At 49.0% G+C, this 22,683-nt stretch overlaps 1 protein-coding gene across 1 annotated transcript in view; it reads left to right on the top strand.

Moving 5' to 3' along the window:
- Positions 1-5,324: 5,324 nt before the first annotated feature.
- LOC143926697 (G-protein coupled receptor 54-like) overlaps positions 5,325-22,683 on the top strand; it is a 41,654-nt gene continuing 24,295 nt past the window's right edge. Inside the window, exon 1 of the mRNA XM_077450706.1 lies at positions 5,325-5,969. Within this exon, the coding sequence (XP_077306832.1) occupies positions 5,705-5,969 (265 nt within the window). The 5' untranslated portion in view covers positions 5,325-5,704. The remainder of the gene's footprint in view (positions 5,970-22,683) is intronic.

Below are 22,683 nucleotides of genomic sequence, written 5' to 3'. Positions count from 1 at the left end.
GCTGGGCTCCAGAGTCACCGCTGAGAGAAGAAAAGAGGAGAGCAGGGCTCCAGAGTCACTGCTGAGAGAAGAAAGGAGGAGAGCAGGACTCCAGAGTCTGCTGAGAGAAGAAAGGAGGAGAGCAGGGCTCCAGAGTCTGCTGAGAGAAGAAAGGAGGAGAGCTGGGCTCCAGAGTCATTGCTGAGAGAAGAAAGGAGGAGAGCTGGGCTCCAGAGTCTGCTGAGAGAAGAAAGGAGGAGAGCAGGGCTCCAGAGTCACTGCTGAGAGGAGAAAGGAGGAGAGCTGGGCTCCAGAGTCAATGCTGAGAGAAGAAAGGAGGAGAGCAGGGCTCCAGAGTCACTGCTGAGAAAAGAAAGGAGAAGAGCTGGGCTCCAGAGTCTGCTGAGAGAAGAAAGGAGGAGAGCTGGGCTCCAGAGTCACTGCTGAGAGAAGAAAGGAGGAGAGCAGGACTCCAGAGTCTGCTGAGAGAAGAAAGGAGGAGAGCAGGGCTCCAGAGTCAATGCTGAGAGAAGAAAGGAGGAGAGCAGGGCTCCAGAGTCATTGCTGAGAGAAGAAAGGAGGAGAGCAGGGCTCCAGAGTCACTGCTGAGAGAAGAAAGGAGGAGAGCAGGGCTCCAGAGTCACTGCTGAGAGAAGAAAGGAGGAGAGCAGGGCTCCAGAGTCATTGCTGAGAGAAGAAAGGAGGAGAGCTGGGCTCCAGAGTCTGCTGAGAGAAGAAAGGAGGAGAGCAGGGCTCCAGAGTCACTGCTGAGAGGAGAAAGGAGGAGAGCAGGGCTCCAGAGTCACTGCTGAGAGGAGAAAGGAGGAGAGCAGGGCTCCAGAGTCACTGCTGAGAGAAGAAAGGAGGAGAGCAGGGCTCCAGAGTCACTGCTGAGAGAAGAAAGGAGGAGAGCAGGGCTCCAGAGTCACTGCTGAGAGAAGAAAGGAGGAGAGCAGGACTCCAGAGTCTGCTGAGAGAAGAAAGGAGGAGAGCAGGGCTCCAGAGTCTGCTGAGAGAAGAAAGGAGGAGAGCTGGGCTCCAGAGTCACTGCTGAGAGAAGAAAGGAGGAGAGCTGGGTTCCAGAGTCACTGCTGAGAGGAGAAAGGAGGAGAGCTGGGCTCCAGAGTCACCGCTGAGAGAAGAAAGGAGGAGAGCAGGGCTCCAGAGTCACTGCTGAAAGGAGAAAGGATGAGAGCTGGGCTCCAGAGTCACTGCTGAGAGAAGAAAGGAGGAGAGCAGGGCTCCAGAGTCACTGCTGAGAGAAGAAAGGAGGAGAGCAGGACTCCAGAGTCTGCTGAGAGAAGAAAGGAGGAGAGCAGGGCTCCAGAGTCTGCTGAGAGAAGAAAGGAGGAGAGCTGGGCTCCAGAGTCATTGCTGAGAGAAGAAAGGAGGAGAGCTGGGCTCCAGAGTCTGCTGAGAGAAGAAAGGAGGAGAGCAGGGCTCCAGAGTCACTGCTGAGAGAAGAAAGGAGGAGAGCAGGACTCCAGAGTCTGCTGAGAGAAGAAAGGAGGAGAGCAGGGCTCCAGAGTCTGCTGAGAGAAGAAAGGAGGAGAGCTGGGCTCCAGAGTCATTGCTGAGAGAAGAAAGGAGGAGAGCTGGGCTCCAGAGTCTGCTGAGAGAAGAAAGGAGGAGAGCAGGGCTCCAGAGTCACTGCTGAGAGGAGAAAGGAGGAGAGCAGGGCTCCAGAGTCACTAATGAGAGAAGAAAGGAGGAGAGCAGGGCTCCAGAGTCACTGCTGAGAGGAGAAAGGAGGAGAGCAGGGCTCCAGAGTCTGCTGAGAGAAGAAAGGAGGAGAGCAGGGCTCCAGTGTCACTGCTGAGAGAAGAAAGGAGGAGAGCAGGGGCCCAGGGCCACTGTTGAGAGAAAAAAGCAGGAGAGCTGGGCTGCTGAGTCACCATTAAGAGAAGGAAGCAGGTGAGCGGGGCTCCAGAGACACAGTTGAGAGAACAAAGCAGGAGAGCTGGGATGCTGAGTCACAGTTCAGAGAAGGCAGCAGGAGAGCAGGGCTCTAGAGTCACTGCTGAGAGAAAAAAGCAGGAGAACATGGCTCCAGAGTCACTTTTCAGAGAGGAAAGCAGGAGAGCTGGGTGCCTGAGCCTACCAGCGACCATCAAATGCAGCCTACCAGCAACCATCAAATGCAAGCCCACCTGCACCCATCAAATGCAGCCCATCTGCACCCATCAAATGCAGCCCATCTGCACCCATCAAATGCAGCCCATCTGCACCCATCAAATGCAGCCTACCAGCAACCATCAAATGCAGCCCACCTGTGCCCATCAAATGCAAGCCCACCTGCGCCCATCAAATGCAGCCTAGAAGCGCCCATTAAATGCAGCCCATCAGCGCCCATCAAATGCAGCCTACCTGCAAGCCATCAAATGCAGCTCACCTGTGGCCATCAAATGCAGCCTAGCAGCTCCCATCAAATGCAGCCCATCAGCGCCCATCAAATGCAGCCCACCTGTGGCCATAAAATGCAGTCTACCAGCGCCCATCAAATGCAGCCCACCTGCGCCCATCAAATGCAGCCCACCTGCGCCCATCAAATGCAGCCCACCTGCGCCCATCAAATGCAGTCTACCAGCGCCCATCAAATGCAGTCTACCAGCGCCCATCAAATGCAGTCTACCAGCGCCCATTAAATGCAGTCTACCAGCGCCCATCAAATGCAGTCTACCAGCGCCAATTAAATGCAGTCTACCAGCGCCCATCAAATGCAGCCCACCTGCGCCCATCAAATGCAGCCCACCTGCGCCCATCAAATGCAGTCTACCAGCGGCCATCACATGCAGCCTCATCAGCAGCCATCAATAAATGTTTGCTTGCTTCCATTCACTCGGAAGTCGGGACACAGACACAATCCTCCGTCGCTGCTCCGCCTCTGACACTATGTGCAAATGGAGCGGCAGCTGACTGCTGATGCTGAGACTTAGTTGCTTGCTGCAGAGAGAAGAGAGTAGAAACACCAGTGGCCGGGCGCCCTAGGCAGCAGTGCACCCTAGGCGGCTGCCTAGTTTGCCTATTGGTAGCACCGGCCCTGCTGAGGTCAAACACGCAGTCACATCGCTCTGTGTGTGGTTTGCTTCAGCCGCCAACATTTATTTTTAAAGACAATTCGACATTCCAGTCCAGAGTTTTTCAGATCATGGTCAGCAAAATAATACTTCCCAAGATAAATTTAACCACTTCCAGCCCAATGCCGTCATATAACGTCCTTGACTTTCAGTGGGAATATCTGAATGACGGTGCAGCTACAGGCATCATTCAGATATCCGCGATTCTGTGCACCATAAGAATGATTATAGCGGCAGTTCTGCCTCTTGATCGTTCGCTCCGCCGCCATCTGCTGCTTCTCCATCCGGCGCTCTCCCGTCCCATCGGGGACCCGGAGAAATAATTGGCCGCCGCCAGATGACGACCATAAAGATTTCCGGTGACCATAATGTCACCAGCCATCTCTTTGACCGTCAGAGGCCCGGGCGTGGTGTTATGACATCACCTCTGGGCCGTGATTGTAAACAAAACCACGATCGCGGCTGGTAAGCATGAGATGGTGAATTTTTTTTTTTTTTATCTCATGCTTTCCAGCCTGGAGGAGAGATGTGTGGGGGGGTCTTATTGACCCCGCATCTCTCCATAAAGAGGACCTGTCACGTACCATTCCTATTACAAGGGATGTTTACATTCCTTATATTAGGAATAAAAGTTATCAAAAAAAAAAGTAAAAGAGAAAAATAAAATGTAAAAATTTAAAATGTAAAAATAGAAAAAAATAAAAGTAAAATAAACAATAAAAAAATTATTATTCTTTTTTTAAAACGCCCCTGTCCCTGGTAGCTTGTGCTCAGAAGTGAACGCAGATGTAAGTCCCGCCCACATATGTAACCGCTGTTCAAATCACACATGTGAGGTATCGCCGCGTGCGTTAGAGCACGAGCAACAGTTCTAGCACTAGACCTCCTCTGTGACTCTAAACTGGTAACCTGTAAAACAATTAAAATCGTCGCCTAAGGAGATTTTTAAGTACCGAAGTTTGGCGCCATTCCATGAGCGTTCGCAATTTTAAAGCGTGATATTTTAGGTATCCATTTACTCGGCGTAACATCATCTTTCACATTGTGCAAAAAAAATTGGGCTAAGTTTACTGTTTTGTTATTTTCTAATTCATTAAACTGTTTTTTTTTCCCCCCAAACAAAACGCGTTTGAAAAATTGTTGCGCAAATACCGTGCGGGATAAAAAGTTGCAATGACCGCCATTTTATTCCCTAGGGTGTCTGCTAAAGAAAAATATATATAATATAAAAATATGTATATTTGAGGGTTCTGAGTAATTTTCCAGCACAAACAAATTATGATTTTTACATGTAGGAGAGGAGTGCCAGGATAGGCCCAGTATTATTATTATTATTCAGGATTTATATAGCACCAATTTACAATATAAAAGGAGACAATACAGTTACAATACAATAAAATACAAGAGGATTAAGAGGGCCCTGCTCAGAAGAGCTTACAATCTAATAGGGTGGGGCACTAAAAGGTTGTAACTGTGGGGAATGAGATGATGGAAGTGGTAGGAGATTAGTTGGAGACGTGATCGGCTTCCCTGAATAGATGAGTTTTCAGGGGTCGCCTGAAGGTAGCAAGAGTAAGGGGATAGCCAGACTAGTGGAGGTAGCGAGTTCCAGAGGATGGGAGAGGCTCTGGAGAAATTCTGGAGACGAGCATTGGGAGGAGGAGACGAGAGAGCTAGAGAGTAGGAGCTCTTGAGAAGAGCGGAGAGGACGATTTGGGTGATATTTGGAGACGAGATTGGTGATGTAGCTCGGGGCAGAGTTGTGAATGGCTTCGTATGTTGTGGTTAGTATTTTGAATTTAATTTGCTGGGTGATTGGGAGCCAGTGTAGGGATTGGAGGAGAGGGTTGGCAGACACCGAGCGAATAGGCCCAGTATGGAAGTGGTTAATAAAAGAAAGTATTTTTTTTTTATTATATGTTTTAGATTTTATTATTATTTATTTTGTTTAATTTTTTTTTATATAATTTATTTATATTGTTTTATATAATTCTTGTATAGGAGGAAGGGGGGCCCCTTCTGGCAATTTCCACTTTTGCCACCTTACAAATCCGGCCGCGCGTGTGCCTGTTCATTCTGTGAAAGAATGACGAGATTAATTATCCCCGCCGATTGGAGGCTTTGTTTCTGTTTGTGACGTACGGAGGGGCTATAATGCGCCCCATCAAGAAAAAAAGAAAACAAATGGGATGCTGATGCTGTTGCCGGGCAACGGTGTACGAGGGTCCGCATCTCTCTCTCTCTCCCGCGCGCGCGCTCGCAATTCCACGTGCGCCTCTCGCTATAAATCAGCGGAGAGTTGTCATTTCCCTCCAGTTCTGAGCAGAGGCAGGGAATGTGAGTCCGAGCTCTGCCGGAGGAGGGGAAGCATGTTCTCCCATAGACACCAGCCAAGGAGCTCCGACCAATCTCCGACCTTCCTGGAGGATAGGTGATCGATCTGGTTCGTTGGCGTCGCGGCGACCCAGGGCAGCGAAGCAGAAGTCTGCCTATTTCTACCACCGTGACGGCTTTCTTTTGACTTTTTGAAAATGTTTTTATAAGGAGGAAGAAGGATTATACGGCGTACCGGTTGTGATCCAACGTTCCTTGTTGTTATTATTTTGTTTTTGTTTTTTACAAAAAAAATTTTTTTGGGGTCTTCGTTGATGGCGCTGGGCGAGGGGATGCTGGACGAGATGCTAAACCTTTCCTGGGAATACACGAACGGCAGCTTTCCGGGGAATGCGAGCAGAATCAACGAATCCCTGGTGAACCGGACTGAGACCGGACCGCCGCCGTTTCTCACCGACGCCTGGCTGGTGCCCCTCTTCTTCGCCTTGATCATGTTGGTGGGGCTGATTGGGAACTCTCTGGTCATCTACGTCATATCGAAGCACAGGCAGATGCGCACGGCGACCAACTTCTACATCGGTGAGTATTCTGGAAGGGCTTTGGGCGTAAATGTTTGATTAAAAAGGATGAGTCCACCCAAAAGTGATGTTTTATTTATTTATTTATGTCAGGTACTTCTATAGCGCCTTCAATGTATGCAGTGCTTTACATATATATTGCACATTTACATCAGTCCCTGCCCTCAAGGAGCTTACAATCTAGGGTCCCGTAAACATATTAGCCCCCGAACACACGGGCGGAAATTCCAGACGGATTTTATCCGAAACTGGTTTTACACACATGCGGTCAGACAAAGTTGTCGGAAAATACGATCGTTCAGAACGCGTGATGACGTTCGTTCGTTACAACGGGACTATGTTCAGGCTAGTAGCCAATAGCTTTGGTCTCGTAATTTGATCTGAGCATGCGTGGCACTTTGTCCGATCGGAATTCACTACAAACGATTGGACAAAGTCCGATCGGATTTTGTTGTCGGAAAATTTGAGATCCTGCTCTCAAATTTTTTTTCCGTCTGAGTTTCCGAGGGAAAAAGTCCAATAGAGCCCACACACACGATCGGATTTTCCAACAATATAATCCGATGAGACCTTTTCTGTCGGAATTTCCGACCGCATGTACAGGGCATTAGGGCAAAATTTAGGCAGGAGCCGATTAACCTATCAGCATGTCTTTGGAGTGTTGGAGGAAACCCACGCAGGCACAGGGAGAACATGCAAACTTTAGGCAGGTTGTACCCTGGTTGTTTTTTGCTACATGTGGAGCCTGGTGGGCTAAAGCACCCCCTGGTTTCATTTAGGTCTTGGTGGCTCCAACAGTGAGATCTCCCTCCCATAGTATATTCCTCTGCTCCTCTCATAATGGGCACAGCAGGTGTACAAACCTGGGAACTCAGCACAGGGAAGGTGGGAACCTCTCATAATGGGCACAGCAGGTGTACAGACCCGGGAACTCAGCACAAGGATGGTGGGAACCTCTCATAATGGGCACAGCGGGTGTACAGACCCAGGAACTCAGCACAGGGATGGTGAGAACCCCTCATAATGGGCACAGCAGGTGTACAGAACCGGGAACTCAGCACAGGGATGGTGGGAACCTCTCATAATGGGCACAGCGGGTGTACAGACCCGGGAACTCAGCACAGGGATGGTGGGAACCCCTCATAATGGGCACAGCGGGTGTACAGACCCGGGAACTTAGCACAGGGATGGTGGGAACCCCTCATAATAGGCACAGCGGGTGTATAGACCCGGGAACTCAGCACAGGGATGGTGGGAACCTCTCATAATGGGCACAGCGGGTGTACAGACCCGGGAACTCAGCACAGGGATGGTGGGAACCCCTCATAATGGGCACAGCGGGTGTACAGACCGGAGAACTCAACAGTATCTTTTTAAAGAGATTGTGGGAGGGGTTAAGCCTCTAGCATCCACTAAACAGTTAAATATCAGTTTTGCGTGGAGTGGCCCTTTAAAGAGGAAGTAAACCCTGATGAGTTTACTTCCTCTTTCATTCCCTGCAAAGGCAAAGCATAATGGACTACTATGCATCGCATCGCATCGCATCGCATAGTAGCCCATTATGTGTCACTTACCTGACAGGAGCCAGCGAAGTCGCCGCTGTCTCCTGTAGTCCGCCGCATCCATCTTGTTGGTGGGGTCTCGCAGCTCCGCCGCTGTCATTCGGCGAAGCCGCGATGACGTCACTCCCGCGCATGCGCACGGGAGTCGACACGTGTGGCAGCTCCATTCTTGGAAATGCCGCGCTCAGTGCGCCTGCAGGCCGCTGTCTATGGCGCATGTGCCGTAGACAGCGGTGTCCGTTTTCGGGCAAATATCTCCTAAACCATAAAGGTTTAGGAAATATTTCTTGGACCTACAGGTAAGCCTTAATCTAGGCTTACCTGTAGATCAAAGTGGTTTGTAAGGGTTTACAACCACTTTAAGGCACCCACACAAAGGTTCAAAAAGATCTCTAATGCTTATCTCTTTGTTGTTAGATGTGACAAGCTCATTAATGTGTCAGTGTACTGAGGAAATACAATGACAGGCGTTGTTAAACTTCATTTGAAAATGCCAATTTCCTGGCTAAGTCTGCCGTCCAGCACTGTGGGCAGTTGACCAAATGTGCAGATAAGGAATGTCAGAGGAAAGTTGAAGCTGCTGAACTCGTTATGCCTTTCTGAGTCAACTACTTAACATTTAAAACTACTGGATCACCATGACAGCCAGGAAATTAGCATTTTTTTTAGAAAAAAGAGGGCAGCCAAAATATTACTTCATTACAGGTTTCCTTTAAATCCACGGATGAGCACACAGCTGCAGATAATGATTGCTGTGTGAAGCTCCGCGCTGCAATTATCAGCAACGTAATCTTTCTTCAAAGTATTTGGACAGAAAATTATTTTATGGGATGTTACCGTTTTGCCCGATTGATGGGAAGGACCATACATCTCCGATTAGCAAAGCTCTGACCTGGTGAGGGCGCCGTAAGCCAATTCAAAGGGGAACGTATCTCAAATAACATTTGTATGTACTTGTCGGTGGCAACAACTCAGCTGGTGCATCTTGTGTGTCACTGAGGTATACAGAGCCGTGAATTCTAGAAGGATGTGAAAAGTGCAGTAACCCTTAGCAACAAAATACAGGCATCTCTTGCTGATCTGGGTGCAGTTAATTTCCCCCTGTCTGGTTTCTACGAGTTACTACTGTGCTGTCATTGCCCATTGTTCTGATTTGTAATATGCAACTGCAGGTGACCCCCTTCCCTTCAGCCTTACTCAGTGCTTTGTCTGTGCTGTGTGTATCCAATTCATACATTTCCATTCTCTTGGTATTAACAGCACATTGTTCTTTCGGCACCCTAATCCTTCACCTAATACATAATGAGCCCATGTTGCTTAACCTCAACCCTAAGATGTAGCCTAACACAAGCGCCTAAAGCCCCAGCTTAACCTGAAATCCAAACCCCTAATTGTCCTTCTAACTTTAACTTTATACCCTCAACCCTGACCATACCCTAAACTCCTATTCCTGACCCTAACCATACCCTAAACCCCTGACCCCAACCATACCATAAACTCCTGACCCTAACCATACCCTAAACTCCTATCCCTGACCCCAACCATACTCTAAACCCCTGACCCTAACCATACCTTAAACCCCTGACCCTAACCATACCCTAAACTCCTATCCCTGACCCCAACCATACCCTAAACCCCTGACCCTAACCATACCCTAAACCCCTGACCCCAACCATACCCTAAACCCCTGACCCTAACCATACCCTAAACTCCTATCCCTGACCCCAACCATACTCTAAACCCCTGACCCTAACCATACCTTAAACCCCTGACCCTAACCATACCCTAAACTCCTGACCCCAACCATACCCTAAACCCCTGACCCTAACCATACCCTAAACTCCTATCCCTGACCCTAACCATACCCTAAACTCCTATCCCTGACCCCAACCATACTCTAAACCCCTGACCCTAACCATACCTTAAACCCCTGACCCTAACCATACCCTAAACCCCTGACCCCAACACTACCCTAAACCCCTGACCCTAACCATACCCTAAACTCCTATCCCTGACCCCAACCATACCCTAAACTCCTATCCCTGATCCCAACCAAAACCCTAAACCCCTAACCCCTTTCCCTAACCATATCCAAAACTCCTGACCCTAAGCATACCCTAAACCTCTGACTCTAACCATACCCTAGACTCCTATCCCTGTCCCGAACCATACCCTAAACCCATATCTCTAACCCCAACCATACCCTAAACCCCTGACCCCAACCATACCCTAAACCCCATCCCTGTCCCTACCCATACCCTAAACCCCTATCCCATACCCCAACCATAACCTAAACCCCTATCCCTGTCCCTAACCATACCCTAAATCCTTATCCCTGACCCTGATCTTACCCTAAAACCCTGTTCCCAACCATACCCTAAACTCCTAGTACTGGCCCTAAACGCAACCTTAAACCCCTAACCCCAACCATACCTTAAACCCCTATCCCTAACCATGCCCTAAACCCCTATCCTTGTCCCTAACCATACCTTAAACCCCTATCCCTGACCATACCCTAAACTCCTATCCCTGTCCATATCCTAAACCCCTGACCCTAACCATACCCTAAACCCCTATGCCTGACCATACCCTAAACTCCTATCCCTGTCCATATCCTAAACCCCTGACCCTAACCATACCCTAAACCCCTATGCCTGACCATACCCTAAACCAGGGCTCGACAAACCCCGGGCGCCAGGTCGCATTTGCGACTAGAATTCGCATACTGGCTCCTGGGGCAACACAGCTGGGGTATCTGGCCTCCGTGTGGACCCCAAACTCCGCCGTGCGATTGCATCGGGCCGCGCCGGCCAGTAATTGAGGCCGCGGCTTTGCGGCCTCCTAAAGTCTTTCCGTAGTCTGGCGCCATCTTTTGGTGGATGTTGAAATTACAACCCCTTCCAATAATGCTAATTCTAATGGAGCTTCAAAGCCCTGCCTGGCGCCTTTTGCCCAACGATGAGTGTGGTGGCTGGTAAATAGCTTTATATATATATATATATATATATATATATATATATATATATATATATATATATAATATATATTTATTTATTTATTGCTTGTATTTTTATTTATTTTTTAAAAGTAAAAAAAATAAATTTTAATTAAGGAAAAAAAAAATTATTATTTGTAATCCTACCTGCTTGGCCCCTTTCACAAGGGCTGCCTGATCAGGTTCACCTGTCAGTTTTTCAGGCGGACCTGATCGAACCCTTAGCAGGGATATGGCAGTAAATAAGTGGGAATATGGCGGAAATAAAAGTCACATTCTTTTGTTAACCACTTCGTGCCCGCGCTATAGACAAAAGATGTCTACAGCGCGGACACCAATTGCCGGGAGGGCGTCCCTGGACATCCTCCTGTTTACTTCCCCTCTGCACGCCGCCATGGGGGCGCATCGGGGAAGTTCTGTGTTGGCCGTGTCCCTTGGATACAGCCAATCACAGATCATGCTAAATGGCCAATCACAGCGGCCATTTAGCACTCGAGCGGTGTGTCCAATGGGAGGTGATCTCATATGTGGGGGGCTGGGGGCTATCTTCCCCTCGCTCATCTCCATGTCAGGACAGGGACAGGTCCAGATCGCCGTCACGGACCTGGCTCCTAACTTTTTTAGCTGGCTCCTAGATTCCAAGCAGATTTGTCAACCCCTGCCCTAAACTCCTATCCCTGTCCCTGACCATACCCTAAACCCCTGACCCTAACCATACTCTAAACTCCTATCCCTGACCCCAACCAAACCCTAAAGCCCTATCCCTGACCATACCCTAAACTCCTGTCCCTGACCCCAACCATACCGTAAACTCCTATCCCTGTCCCTGACCATACCCTAAACCCCTGACCCTAACCATACCCTAAACTCCTATCCCTGACCCCAACCATACCCTAAACCCCTATCCCTGACCATACCCTAAACTCCTATCCCTGTCCCTAACCATACCCTAAACCCATAGGGGGGAGAGGAGTCCCCTGTCCTGTGACTCCTCTCCTTCCTCAGTTTCCTTATCTACTTGACTCCTCTCCTCTCTCTATTCCATGCCCAACCATACCCTAAACTCCTATCCCTGAACCCAATCACACCCTAAACCCCTGTTCCTAACCATACCCTAAACCCCTGTCCCTGTCCCTAACCATACCCTAAACCCCTATCCCTGACCATACCCTAAACTCCTATCTCTGTCCCTGACCATACCTTAAACCCCTGACTGTAACCATACCCTAAACTCCTAATACTGGCCCTAAACACAACCTTAAACCCTGACCCAAACCATACCTTAAACCCCTACCCCTGTCCCTAACCATACCCTAAACCCCTATCCTTGTCCCTAACCATACCCTAAACCCCTATCCCTGACCATACACTAAACTCCTATCCCTGTTCCTGACCATACCCTAAACCCCTGACTCTAATCATACCCTAAACTCCTATCCCTGTCCCTAACCATACCCTTAACCCATAGGGGGAGAGGAGTCCCCTGTCCTGTGACTCCTCTCCTCCCTCAGTTTCCTTATCTACTTGACTCCTCTCTTCCCTCTGTCTCCTGTCCAACCATACCCTAAACTCCTATCCCTGAACCCAATCACACCCTAAACCCCTGTCCCTAACCATATCCTAAACCCCTGTCCCTGCCCCTAACCATACCCTAAACTCCTCTTAACACTGGCCCTTAGAAAACAGAACCTTAGAAAAAAGCACCCCACATCCCAATTATATTATACATGAAAAGAAAAGGACACTCCCCCTAAGGAGCAGGACTTTAAAAGTGACCGAGAGCACCAATTTATCAAAGAGTTTTATAAAGTTTATTGAGTATTACAAAAATTATATAAATATATCACACATAACATACAAGACAGGTATAGTATAACATATAAAAAAGATGGCTTAAAGGTCCAAACCAACAATCGTTTCAGGCTTTTTGCCCTTCTTCAGGGGGCAGCTCTGTTATCGGCTCGCTACGCTGCAGGCATCTCCTCCATCCACCCTGCATATCTGTATGGACACACATCCACAGCCGCTTAGCCATCAAACACTATTTAGCCGGTAGCGGTATGTTCTGCCAGAATATACTGTCCCATGCCTGTCTGCATATGCGGGACGATACACCTTTGCAGGCATACTCCCCTCTTTTTTTGAACATTGAGGGGTTTTTTTACGTCCCTTGTTTTTTCCAACATCGGATGCAATTTTTGCAAACAAGTATGTTCATAGACTGCTCAGTCTGGAGCCTTCTCGGCATTAGAATTGCAGAACATTTATCAGCTTTACAAAATTGTCATTGTGGATTGAGCATGTGACCCCTGCTTGGGCTTCATTGATGTTCGGGGCCTGGGGAGACTTTGTACTAATATCATAATCATCTGTGGTGGTGTGGGGCCTCATACAGAACCAATTTTACTGTTAATAGATTGGGCTTGTTATGTCTATAAATACCCTGAAGAAGGGCAAAAAGCCTGGAACGATTGTTGGGTTGGACCTATAAGCCATCTTTTTTATGTTATACTATACCTATCTTGTATGTTATGTGTGATATATTTATATAATATAATACTCAATTAACTTTATAAAACTCTTTGATAAATTGGTGCTCTCGGTCACTTTTAAAGCCCCGCTCCTTAGGGGGAGTGTCCTTTTCTTTTTATGGAAACACAACCTTTAACCCCTGACTCCAACCATAACCTAAACCCCTAACCCTGACTCCAACCATACCCTAAACCCCTAACCCTGACCCCAACCATAACCTAAACCCCTAACCCTGACTCCAACCAAAACCTAAACCCCTAACCCTGACCCCAACCATAACCTAAACCCCTAACCCTGACCCCAACCATAACCTAAACCCCTAACCCTGACTCCAACCATAACCTAAACCCCTAACCCTGACCCCAACCATAACCTAAACCCCGAACCCTGACCCCAACCATAACCTAAACCCCTAACCCTGACTCCAACCATAACCTAAACCCCTAACACTGACTCCAACCATAATCTAAACCCCTAACCCTGACTCCAACCATAATCTAAACCCCTAACCCTGACTCCAACCATAACCTAACCCCTAACCCTGACCCCAACCATAATCTAAACCCCTAACCCTGATTCCAACCAAAACCTAAACCCCTAACCCTGACCCCAACCATAACCTAAACCCCTAACCCTGACTCCAACCATAACCTAAACCCCTAACCCTGATTCCAACCAAAACCTAAACCCCTAACCCTGACCCCAACCATAACCTAAACCCCTAACCCTGACTCCAACCATACCCTAAACCCCTAACCCTGACTCCAACCAAAACCTCAACCCCTATCCCTGACCCCAACCATAATCTAAGCCCCTAACCCTGACCCCAACCATAACCTAAACCCCTAATCCTGACCCCAACCATAACCTAAACCCCTAACCCTGACTCCAACCATAACCTAAACCCCTGACCCCAACCATAACCTAACCCCTAACCCTGACCCCAACCATAACCTAACCCCTAACCCTGACCCCAACCATAATCTAAACCCCTAACCCTGACTCCAACCATAACCTAAACCCCTAACCCTGACTCCAACCATAGCCTAAACCCCTAACCCTGACCCCAACCATAGCCTAACCCCTAACCCTGACCCCAACCATAATCTAAACCCCTAACCCTGACTCCAACCATAACCTAAACCCCTAACCCTGACTCCAACCATAACCTAAACCCCTAACCCTGACCCCAACCATAACCTAACCCTGACCCCAACCATAATCTAAACCCCTAACCCTGACTCCAACCATAACCTAAACCCCTAACCCTGACTCCAACCATAACCTAACCCCTAACCCTGACCCCAACCATAATCTAAACCCCTAACCCTGACTCCAACCATAACCTAAACCCCTAACCCTGACCCCCAACCATAACCTAACCCCTAACCCTGACCCCAACCATAATCTAAACCCCTAACCCTGACTCCAACCATAACCTAAACCCCTAACCCTGACTCCAACCATAACCTAAACCCCTAACCCTGACTCCAACCAAAACCTAAACCCCTAACCCTGACCCCAACCATAACCTAAACCCCTAACCCTGACTCCAACCATACCCTAAACCCCTAACCCTGACTCCAACCATACCCTAAACCCCTAACCCTGACTCCAACCAAAACATAAACTCCTAACCTTGACTCCAACCAAAACCTAAACCCCTAACCCTGACCCCAACCATAATCTAAGCCCCTAACCCTGACCCCAACCATAACCTAAACCCCTAATCCTGACCCCAACCATAACCTAAACCCCTAACCCTGACTCCAACCATAACCTAAACCCCTAACCCTGACCCCAACCATAACCTAACCCCTAACCCTGACCCCAACCATAATCTAAACCCCTAACCCTGACCCCAACCATAATCTAAACCCCTAACCCTGACTCCAACCATAACCTAAACCCCTAACCCTGACCCCAACCATAACCTAAACCCCTAACCCTGACCCCGACCATAACCTAAACCCCTAACCCTGACCCCAACCATAACTTAAACCCCTAACCCTGACCCCAACCATAACCTAAACCCCTAACCCTGACCCCAACCATAACCTAAACTCCAATCATCTTAAATCCCTGACTCTGACCATAGTCATAAAATTGAGCCCTTAAACGTGACCCTAACTAGAGATGAGCTCAGTCGAAAGCTAAAACAAATAAAAAGCTACTGCACTGACTGACCCTACGGTACTGATAGGGTTAAATGTCAAAAATCACTAAAGAAGGTGGTTGCTGCTCCTCTGAAATCAGGTCCTAGGTCACCTAATGTACATATCAAAAAGCAAACACAAGAGGGCACCACCATCTATAGATGAGATAATCTACCATGGTGGAGCCCTTTTGGGCGTGTTTTTTTGATGAGCTCAGCCGAATCCTAGTCTGAACAGGACTTGAGCTATCCTGCTAGGGAGCTGCCATGGCTCCCAACAATCATAGGCGTCCGAGGCATTGCCCGGCCCACAACCGCATGTATACAAGATGCAGGGAATGCCTTGGCCGCCTATGATTGGCAAACCTTCCTGGTGGGACAGCTCAGGTGGGTTCTGAGAACAGACCGACTCTCGGAGGTATGTAGAAAAGTTGAGGTAGGGTTGAAATGAGCGGCGGGCCCAAATCCCAATGACATAAATCAAGTGGAAAATATGGGGACTTTCATGACCCTAGTGATTGGAGAATCAATCCCAGTATGCAATAGAAAATATATACTTGGAAAAAGTAATAGAAAAATAGAATTTTACTTAATACATCAAATATAAAAATCTAAAACAATATGGAAGTCAACCTGGCAAGGCAATGACTATGTTATACTCCTGGGTGCCGGACTGCTGTGATCAAGTAACATGGCGGAGTCCAGAATGATGGCTGTGCTTTGAAGGACAAGTATTCAGGTCTAATGGATGTCAATTTACACAATAGGGCACTATTGATACCACTGACCCCAACAATGGGGCACTATTCCTCCCACTGACTCCTCTCCTCCCTCTGTCTCCTGTCCTGTGACTCCTCTCCTTCCTCTGTCCCCTTTCCTGTGACTCCATTCTTCCCTCTGTCCCCTGTCCTGTGACTCCTCTCCTCCCACTGTCCCCTGACCTGTGACTCCTCTCTTCCCACTATCCCCTGTCCTGTGACTCCTTTTCTCCCTCTGTCCCCTGTCCTGTGACTCCTCTCCTCCCACTGTCCCCTGACCTGTGACTCCTCTCCTCCCACTATACCCTGTCTTGTGACTCCTCTTCTCCCTCTGTCCCCTGTCCTGTGACTCCTCTCCTCCCACTGTCCCCTGTCCTGTGACTCCTCTCCTCCCACTGTCCCCTGTCCTGTGACTCCTCTCCTCCCACTGTCCCCTGTCCTGTGACTCCTCTCCTCCCACTGTCTCCTGTCCTGTGACACCTCTTCTCCCTCTGTCCCCTGTCCTGTGACTCCTCTCCTCCCACTGTCCCCTGTCCTGTGACTCCCCTCCTCCCACTGTCCCCTGTCCTGTGACTCCTCTCCTCCCACTGTCCCCTGTCCTGTGACTCCTCTCCTCCCACTGTCCCCTGTCCTGTGACTCCTCTCCTCCCACTGTCCTCGGTCCTGTGAGTCCTCTCCTCCCACTGTCCCCTGTCCTGTGACTCCTCTTCTCCCTCTGTCCCCTGTCCTGTGACTCCTCTCCTCCCACTGTCCCCTGTCCTGTGACTCCCCTCCTCCCACTGTCCCCTGTCCTGTGACTCCTCTCCTCCCACTGTCCCCTGTCCTGTGACTCCTCTTCTCCCTCTGTCCCCTGTCCTGTGACTCCTCTCCTCCCACTGTCCTCGGTCCTGTGAGTCCTCTCCTCCCACTGTCCCCTGTCCTGTGACTCCTCTTCTCCCACTGTCCCCTGTCCTGAGACTCCTCTCCTCCCACTGTCCCCTGTCCTGTGACTCCTCTCCTCCCACTGTCCTCTGTCCTGTGACTCCTCTCCTCCCTATGACAATAGAGACTTTGGACCTCTTCTTTGACTTATTACACATGGATTTCTGAAATTGGGTGAATCTCCTCTTCTGGGGGAAGGGGGCGGAGAGAGGGAGTCCCCGCAGCAGGGGGAATCTAAGACACACAATCTAATCACCTCCTCTTGGGAGGGAGAGGAAACAGTATCCTTCCTGAAAGCTTGACTAATTCCCTGGTCAATGTCTTCTCCAATAGGGATGAGCCGAACACCCCCCGGTTCGGTTCGCACCAGAACTTGCGAACGACCCCCGCGTTCGGTACGAACGTTAGAACCCCATTGAAGTCTATGGGACTCGAACGTTCGAATTGGAAAGTGCTAATTTTAACGGCTAATATGCAAGATACTGTCCTAAAAAGGGTTTGGGGACCTGACTCCTGCCCCAGGGGACATGGGTCACTGCAAAAAAAAGTTTTAAAAACGGCTGTTTTGGCGGGAGCACTGATTTTAATGACGATTAAAGTGAAAAAAAAAGTGAAATATTCCTTTAAATATGGTGCCTGGGGGGTGTCTGTAGTATGCCTATGAAGTGCCACGTGTTTCCCGTGTTTAGAACAGTCCCTGCACAAAATGACATTAAACGGAAATAACACCATTTAAAACTGCTTGCGGTTTTAATGTTATATCTGGTTCCTGCAATATGGTTGAAAATCATTGAGAAACATGGCATGGGTAGCCCTCCCTGCCCATTACCAGCCTATTTGGGTCTTGTACGCATATTAAGGGGAACCCCGTACCCATATTAAAAAAAGGAAATGCGTGTGGCCCCCAGGCTCTATATACTCAGAACAGCAGTATACAGGCGGTGCAAACAAGACAGGGACTGTGTAGGTTTGTTGTGTTAAGTTGAATCTGTTTGTCATTTTCAACCGGTACATTTTTAAAGTGTAGCTCCAGTCAAAAAAAATATTTTTAAGCTTTTTGGAAAACATAGGGAAGGGTTATCACCCCTGTATAATTTGTTTTGTCGTCCATCTTTTTTCATCTCACTTGCTGCTGTCTCCTTGCGTTTGCAAGTAGGAGATGTTTGTAAGTTGGATGTTTGAAAGTAGGGGCCTGCCCTATATTATAGCGGTATGTACTGGGTACAGAGCACGCAGACAGCACGCACTATCTCCTAACACTACTGACTGCAAGCTCTATTATTAACCACTTGTTAGCCCAATGTTTGCATAAAGTGAAAGATGAAGTTATGCTGAGTAAATAGATATCAAACATGTCACTCTTCAAAATTGCACATGCCCGTGGAATGGCGCCAAACGTCGCTACTTAAAAAATCCCCATAGGCGACGCTTTAATTTTTTTTTTACTGGTTACATGTTTTGAGTTGCAGAGGAGGTCTAGGACTAGAATTATTGCTCTCGCTCTAACATTCTCGGCGATACCTCACATGTGTGGCACATGCGAGCACATGGGGACATGGGCGCTTTAATTTTTATTTTATTTTTTTATTGTTCATTTTACTTTATTTATTTTAGTTTGACATTTTTTTCCCCAAAAATATATTTTTGATCACTTTTATTCCTATTACAAGAAATGTAAACATCCCTTGTAATAGGAATATGGGGTGACAGGTCCTCTTTACAGTGAAATCTGGGGGGTCAATATGACCCCACATCTCACCTCTAGGCTGGGAAGCCTGAAATAAAAAATAAAAAAAAAGATTCTGGCTTTGATCGTACTGGCGAGTTGGTAGAAGCACCGGAGGGCGGTGAGGGGTGGGGGGCGTCTATGGCTGGGTATTTCAGGGTATCACCGAGTATGGCTGGGTATCTCTGAGTATGGCTGGGTATGGCAATTTATGGCAGGGTATTACAGAGTATTGGCGGGGTATTGGTGCGGTACTACAGAGTAATAGCAGGGTACTGCAGAGTATTGGGGGGTACTACAGAGTAATGGCAGGGTACTGCAGAGTATTGGGGGTACTGCAGAGTAATGGCGGGTACTGCAGAGTAATGGCGGGTACTGCAGAGTATTGGGGGGTACTGCAGAGTAATGGGGGTTACTGCAGAGTAATGGGGGTTACTGCAGAGTAATGGGGGGGTACTGCAGAGTAATGGCAGGGTACTGCAGAGTATTGGGGGGTACTGCAGAGTAATGGGGGTTACTGCAGAGTAATGGGGGTTACTGCAGAGTAATGGCAGGGTACTGCACTGCAGAGTAATGGGGGGTACTGCAGAGTAATGGCAGGGTACTGCAGAGTATTGGGGGGTACTGCAGAGTAATGGGGGTTACTGCAGAGTAATGGGGGTTACTGCAGAGTAATGGCAGGGTACTGCACTGCAGAGTAATGGGGGGTACTGCAGAGTAATGGCAGGGTACTGCAGAGTATTGGGGGGTACTGCAGAGTAATGGGGGTTACTGCAGAGTAATGGGGGTAACTGCAGAGTAATGGCAGGGTACTGCACTGCAGAGTAATGGGGGGTACTGCAGAGTAATGGCAGGGTACTGCAGAGTATTGGGGGGTACTGCAGAGTATTGGGGGGTACTGCAGAGTAATGGGGGTTACTGCAGAGTAATGGGGGTTACTGCAGAGTAATGGGGGGTACTGCAGAGTAATGGGGGGTACTGCAGAGTAATGGCAGGGTACTGCAGAGTAATGGCAGGGTACTGCACTGCAGAGTAATGGCGGGGTACTGCAGAGTAATGGCAGGGTACTGCACTGCAGAGTAATGGCGGGGTACTGCAGAGTAATGGCGGGGTACTGCACTGCAGAGTAATGGCGGGGTACTGCACTGCAGAGTAATGGCGGGGTACTGCAGAGTAATGGCGGGGTACTGCAGAGTAATGGCAGGGTACTGCAGAGTATGCACTGGTATTGCAGAGTATTGGCAGGGAATTGAGGGGTTAAATTTGGTGAGCAGCGATGTGGGCACTGCAGATGCAGCCCACATCGCTGCTGACACCGATCTCTTTCCCCTCCGCTGTACCGATCGGTACAGAGAGGGGAGGGAGGAACCGGCGTCATAACATGACGCCGGTTTGTTTCCAAGTGATCACTCCGTCATTTGACGGAGCAATCACGTGGTAAACGGCCGCTATGAGCGGCCGTTTACCGTGATCCGTGATGCGACCCGGCGGTCACGGATGCTCTCGAGTGCGCACACCTCGGGGCACGCGAGAGCAGAATTCTGGGAGGCCGTTAATTAACGGCCTCTCAGAGTTAAACAACCGCCCTGAAGCCGTTAATCGGCAATGGGCAGTTGTTAAGTGGTTAAAGCTAGATCACTAGCTATATAGGTGAGGTGAATATAGTGGTGTATACTGCGGTCAGGGCACAGACAACAACCACTACACAGCAGCAAGATAGGAAATCAGCCAAAAACGATTGGTGTGTACTGTGTTGAAGGTACACAGAACACCCACTGCTTCAGATGCTAAGTAACACACTACAGGAGGCCGCCTCAAAGGCGGCCTTATATAGTGTGGGGCGTGCACTACACAGCCTGAGCTATGATTGGCCACAGGCAGGATGCCTGTGGCCAATCATGGCTCTCCTCGCTGCCGGCGCTGCGATTGGCCAAGCATGCGGGGTCACAGTGCATGCTTGGCCAATCATCGGGCAGCAATGCACTGCGCCAACGCAGTGCATTGTGGTCCGCGCGCGCGTCACTCGAATTTTGACGCGAACGGCCAAAACGTTCGGAATTCGCCGAACGAACGAACAGCCAATGTTCGAGTCGAACGTACGTTCGACTCGAACACGAAGCTCATCCCTATTCTCCAATAACAAATGCCATGGCCACAAAAAACTATACTGAGACAAATATATGGACAAAGGCTGGGGGAGGGGGAAGGAGAGGGGGTCCCCCGCAGCAGGGGGAATCTAAGGCACACGGGGTGATTAGGGTGTGCCCAGGCACATTCGGCACACCCTGTGCACATGCCTATGACAAAGAGGTTTTGAACTTTTCTTTGACTAATTACACATGGATTTATGAACTTGGGTGAATGTCCTATTCTGGGGGAGGTGGTGGAGAGAGGGGCCCCCTGCAGCAGATGAAATCTGCTGCGTGGGGCTGATTAGGGTGTGCCCAAGCACATCCAGCACACCATGTGCACACGTCTATGACAATAGAGACTTTTCTTTGACTTATTACGCCTCGATTTCTGAACTTGGGTGAATGTCCTCTTCTGTGGGAGGGAGGAGAAGAGGAGGGGTCCCCCGCAGCAGGGGGAATCTGCACCGCACGGGGTAATTAGGGTGTGCTTAGGCACATCTGGTGCACCCTGTGCGCAAGCCTATGACAATAGAGACTTTGGATGTCTAAGGATTTTTCATTTGATGCTCTCTTTGCCTTAAGACATTTCTGAACTTGGGTGAATGTCCTCTTCTGGGGGAGGGAGGAGAAGAGGGGGAGGTCCCCCGCAGCAGAGGAAATCTTCTGTGTAGGGATGATTAGGGTGTGCCCAGGCACATCCAGCGCACCATGTGCACATGTCTATGAAAATAGAGACTTTGGACTTTTCTTTGACTTATTACACTTTGATTTCTGAACTTGGGTGAATGTCCTCTTCTGGGGGAGGGAGGAGAAGAGGAGGGGTCCCCCGCAGCAGGGGGAATCTGCACCGCACGGGGTAATTAGGGTGTGCTTAGGCACATCTGGCACACCCTGTGCGCAAGCCTATGACAATAGAGACTTTGGATGTCTAAGGATTTTTCATTTGATGCTCTCTTTGCCTTATTACATTTCTGAACTTGGGTGAATGTCCTCTTCTGGGGGTGGGAGGAGAAGAGAGGGGGGTCCCCCGCAGCAGAGGAAATCTGCTGCGTAGGGCTGATTAGGGTGTGCCTAGGCACATGCAGCACACCATGTGCACACGTCTATGAAAATAGAGACTTTGGACTTTTCTTTGAATTATTACACCTCGATTTCTGAACTTGGGTGAATGTCCTCTTCTGGGGGAGGTAGGAGAAGAGGGGGGAGTCCCCCGCAGGAGGAATCTGCACGGGGTAGTTAGGGTGTGCTTAGGCACATCCGGCGCACTCTGTGCGCAAGCCTATGACAATAGTGACTTTGGACTTCTAAGGATTTTTGATGCTCTCTTTGCCTTATTACATTTCTGAACTTGGATGACTGTCCTCTTCTAGGGGAGGGAGCGGAGAACAGGGGTGGGGGGTCTGCCGAATACCGCCAGTAATTGGCCTCAAGCAAGTCTGGGAACCTGAACCACCAAAAATAAGACTGAGATCAGATTCAGTTCAGGACATCTGTCCGAATGTAACGCCGTCCGTATTTTCGCGATCATCTCTCGGGGTAACATTTTGTCGGCTGTAGAGCAGTCAGCCGCCCTGTGTTTTAAATTTTGCAAAATCCAAGCGGAGTACTAAAAAGAATCCAAATGTTGCAGCAAACAAATCTCTGAACAATTGCGGGGGGGGGGGTTTGTCTGGGCGTGGCGGCGGCGGGTAGATGGACTCAGAGGGGACTCTACACAAAACAGGTTTATATCTTATAATTGTAGCGATATCATTTTTGCTCTGCGACGTAAATAACGAGACAACCAACATCAACCATCGGCACAAATGCCCCACCTTGACCTGTCAGATCCATTAAGCAGATTCATAACAAAAGAGTTCCACTTATCTGGAATGCAGCAAATCTTCTTTATAGATCAATAGCACCATAAATACATGTTCTGACGCGTTTCACAC

The sequence above is a fragment of the Lithobates pipiens genome, unplaced genomic scaffold (genome assembly GCF_037356315.1).
Source record: "Lithobates pipiens isolate NorthernLeopardFrog02 unplaced genomic scaffold, aLitPip1_a1.2 Scaffold_23, whole genome shotgun sequence".
NCBI classification, from domain to species: Eukaryota; Metazoa; Chordata; class Amphibia; order Anura; family Ranidae; genus Lithobates; species Lithobates pipiens.
The sequence above is the reverse complement of the archived record's forward strand: the minus strand, read 5'-3'. Positions and strand labels throughout refer to the sequence as shown.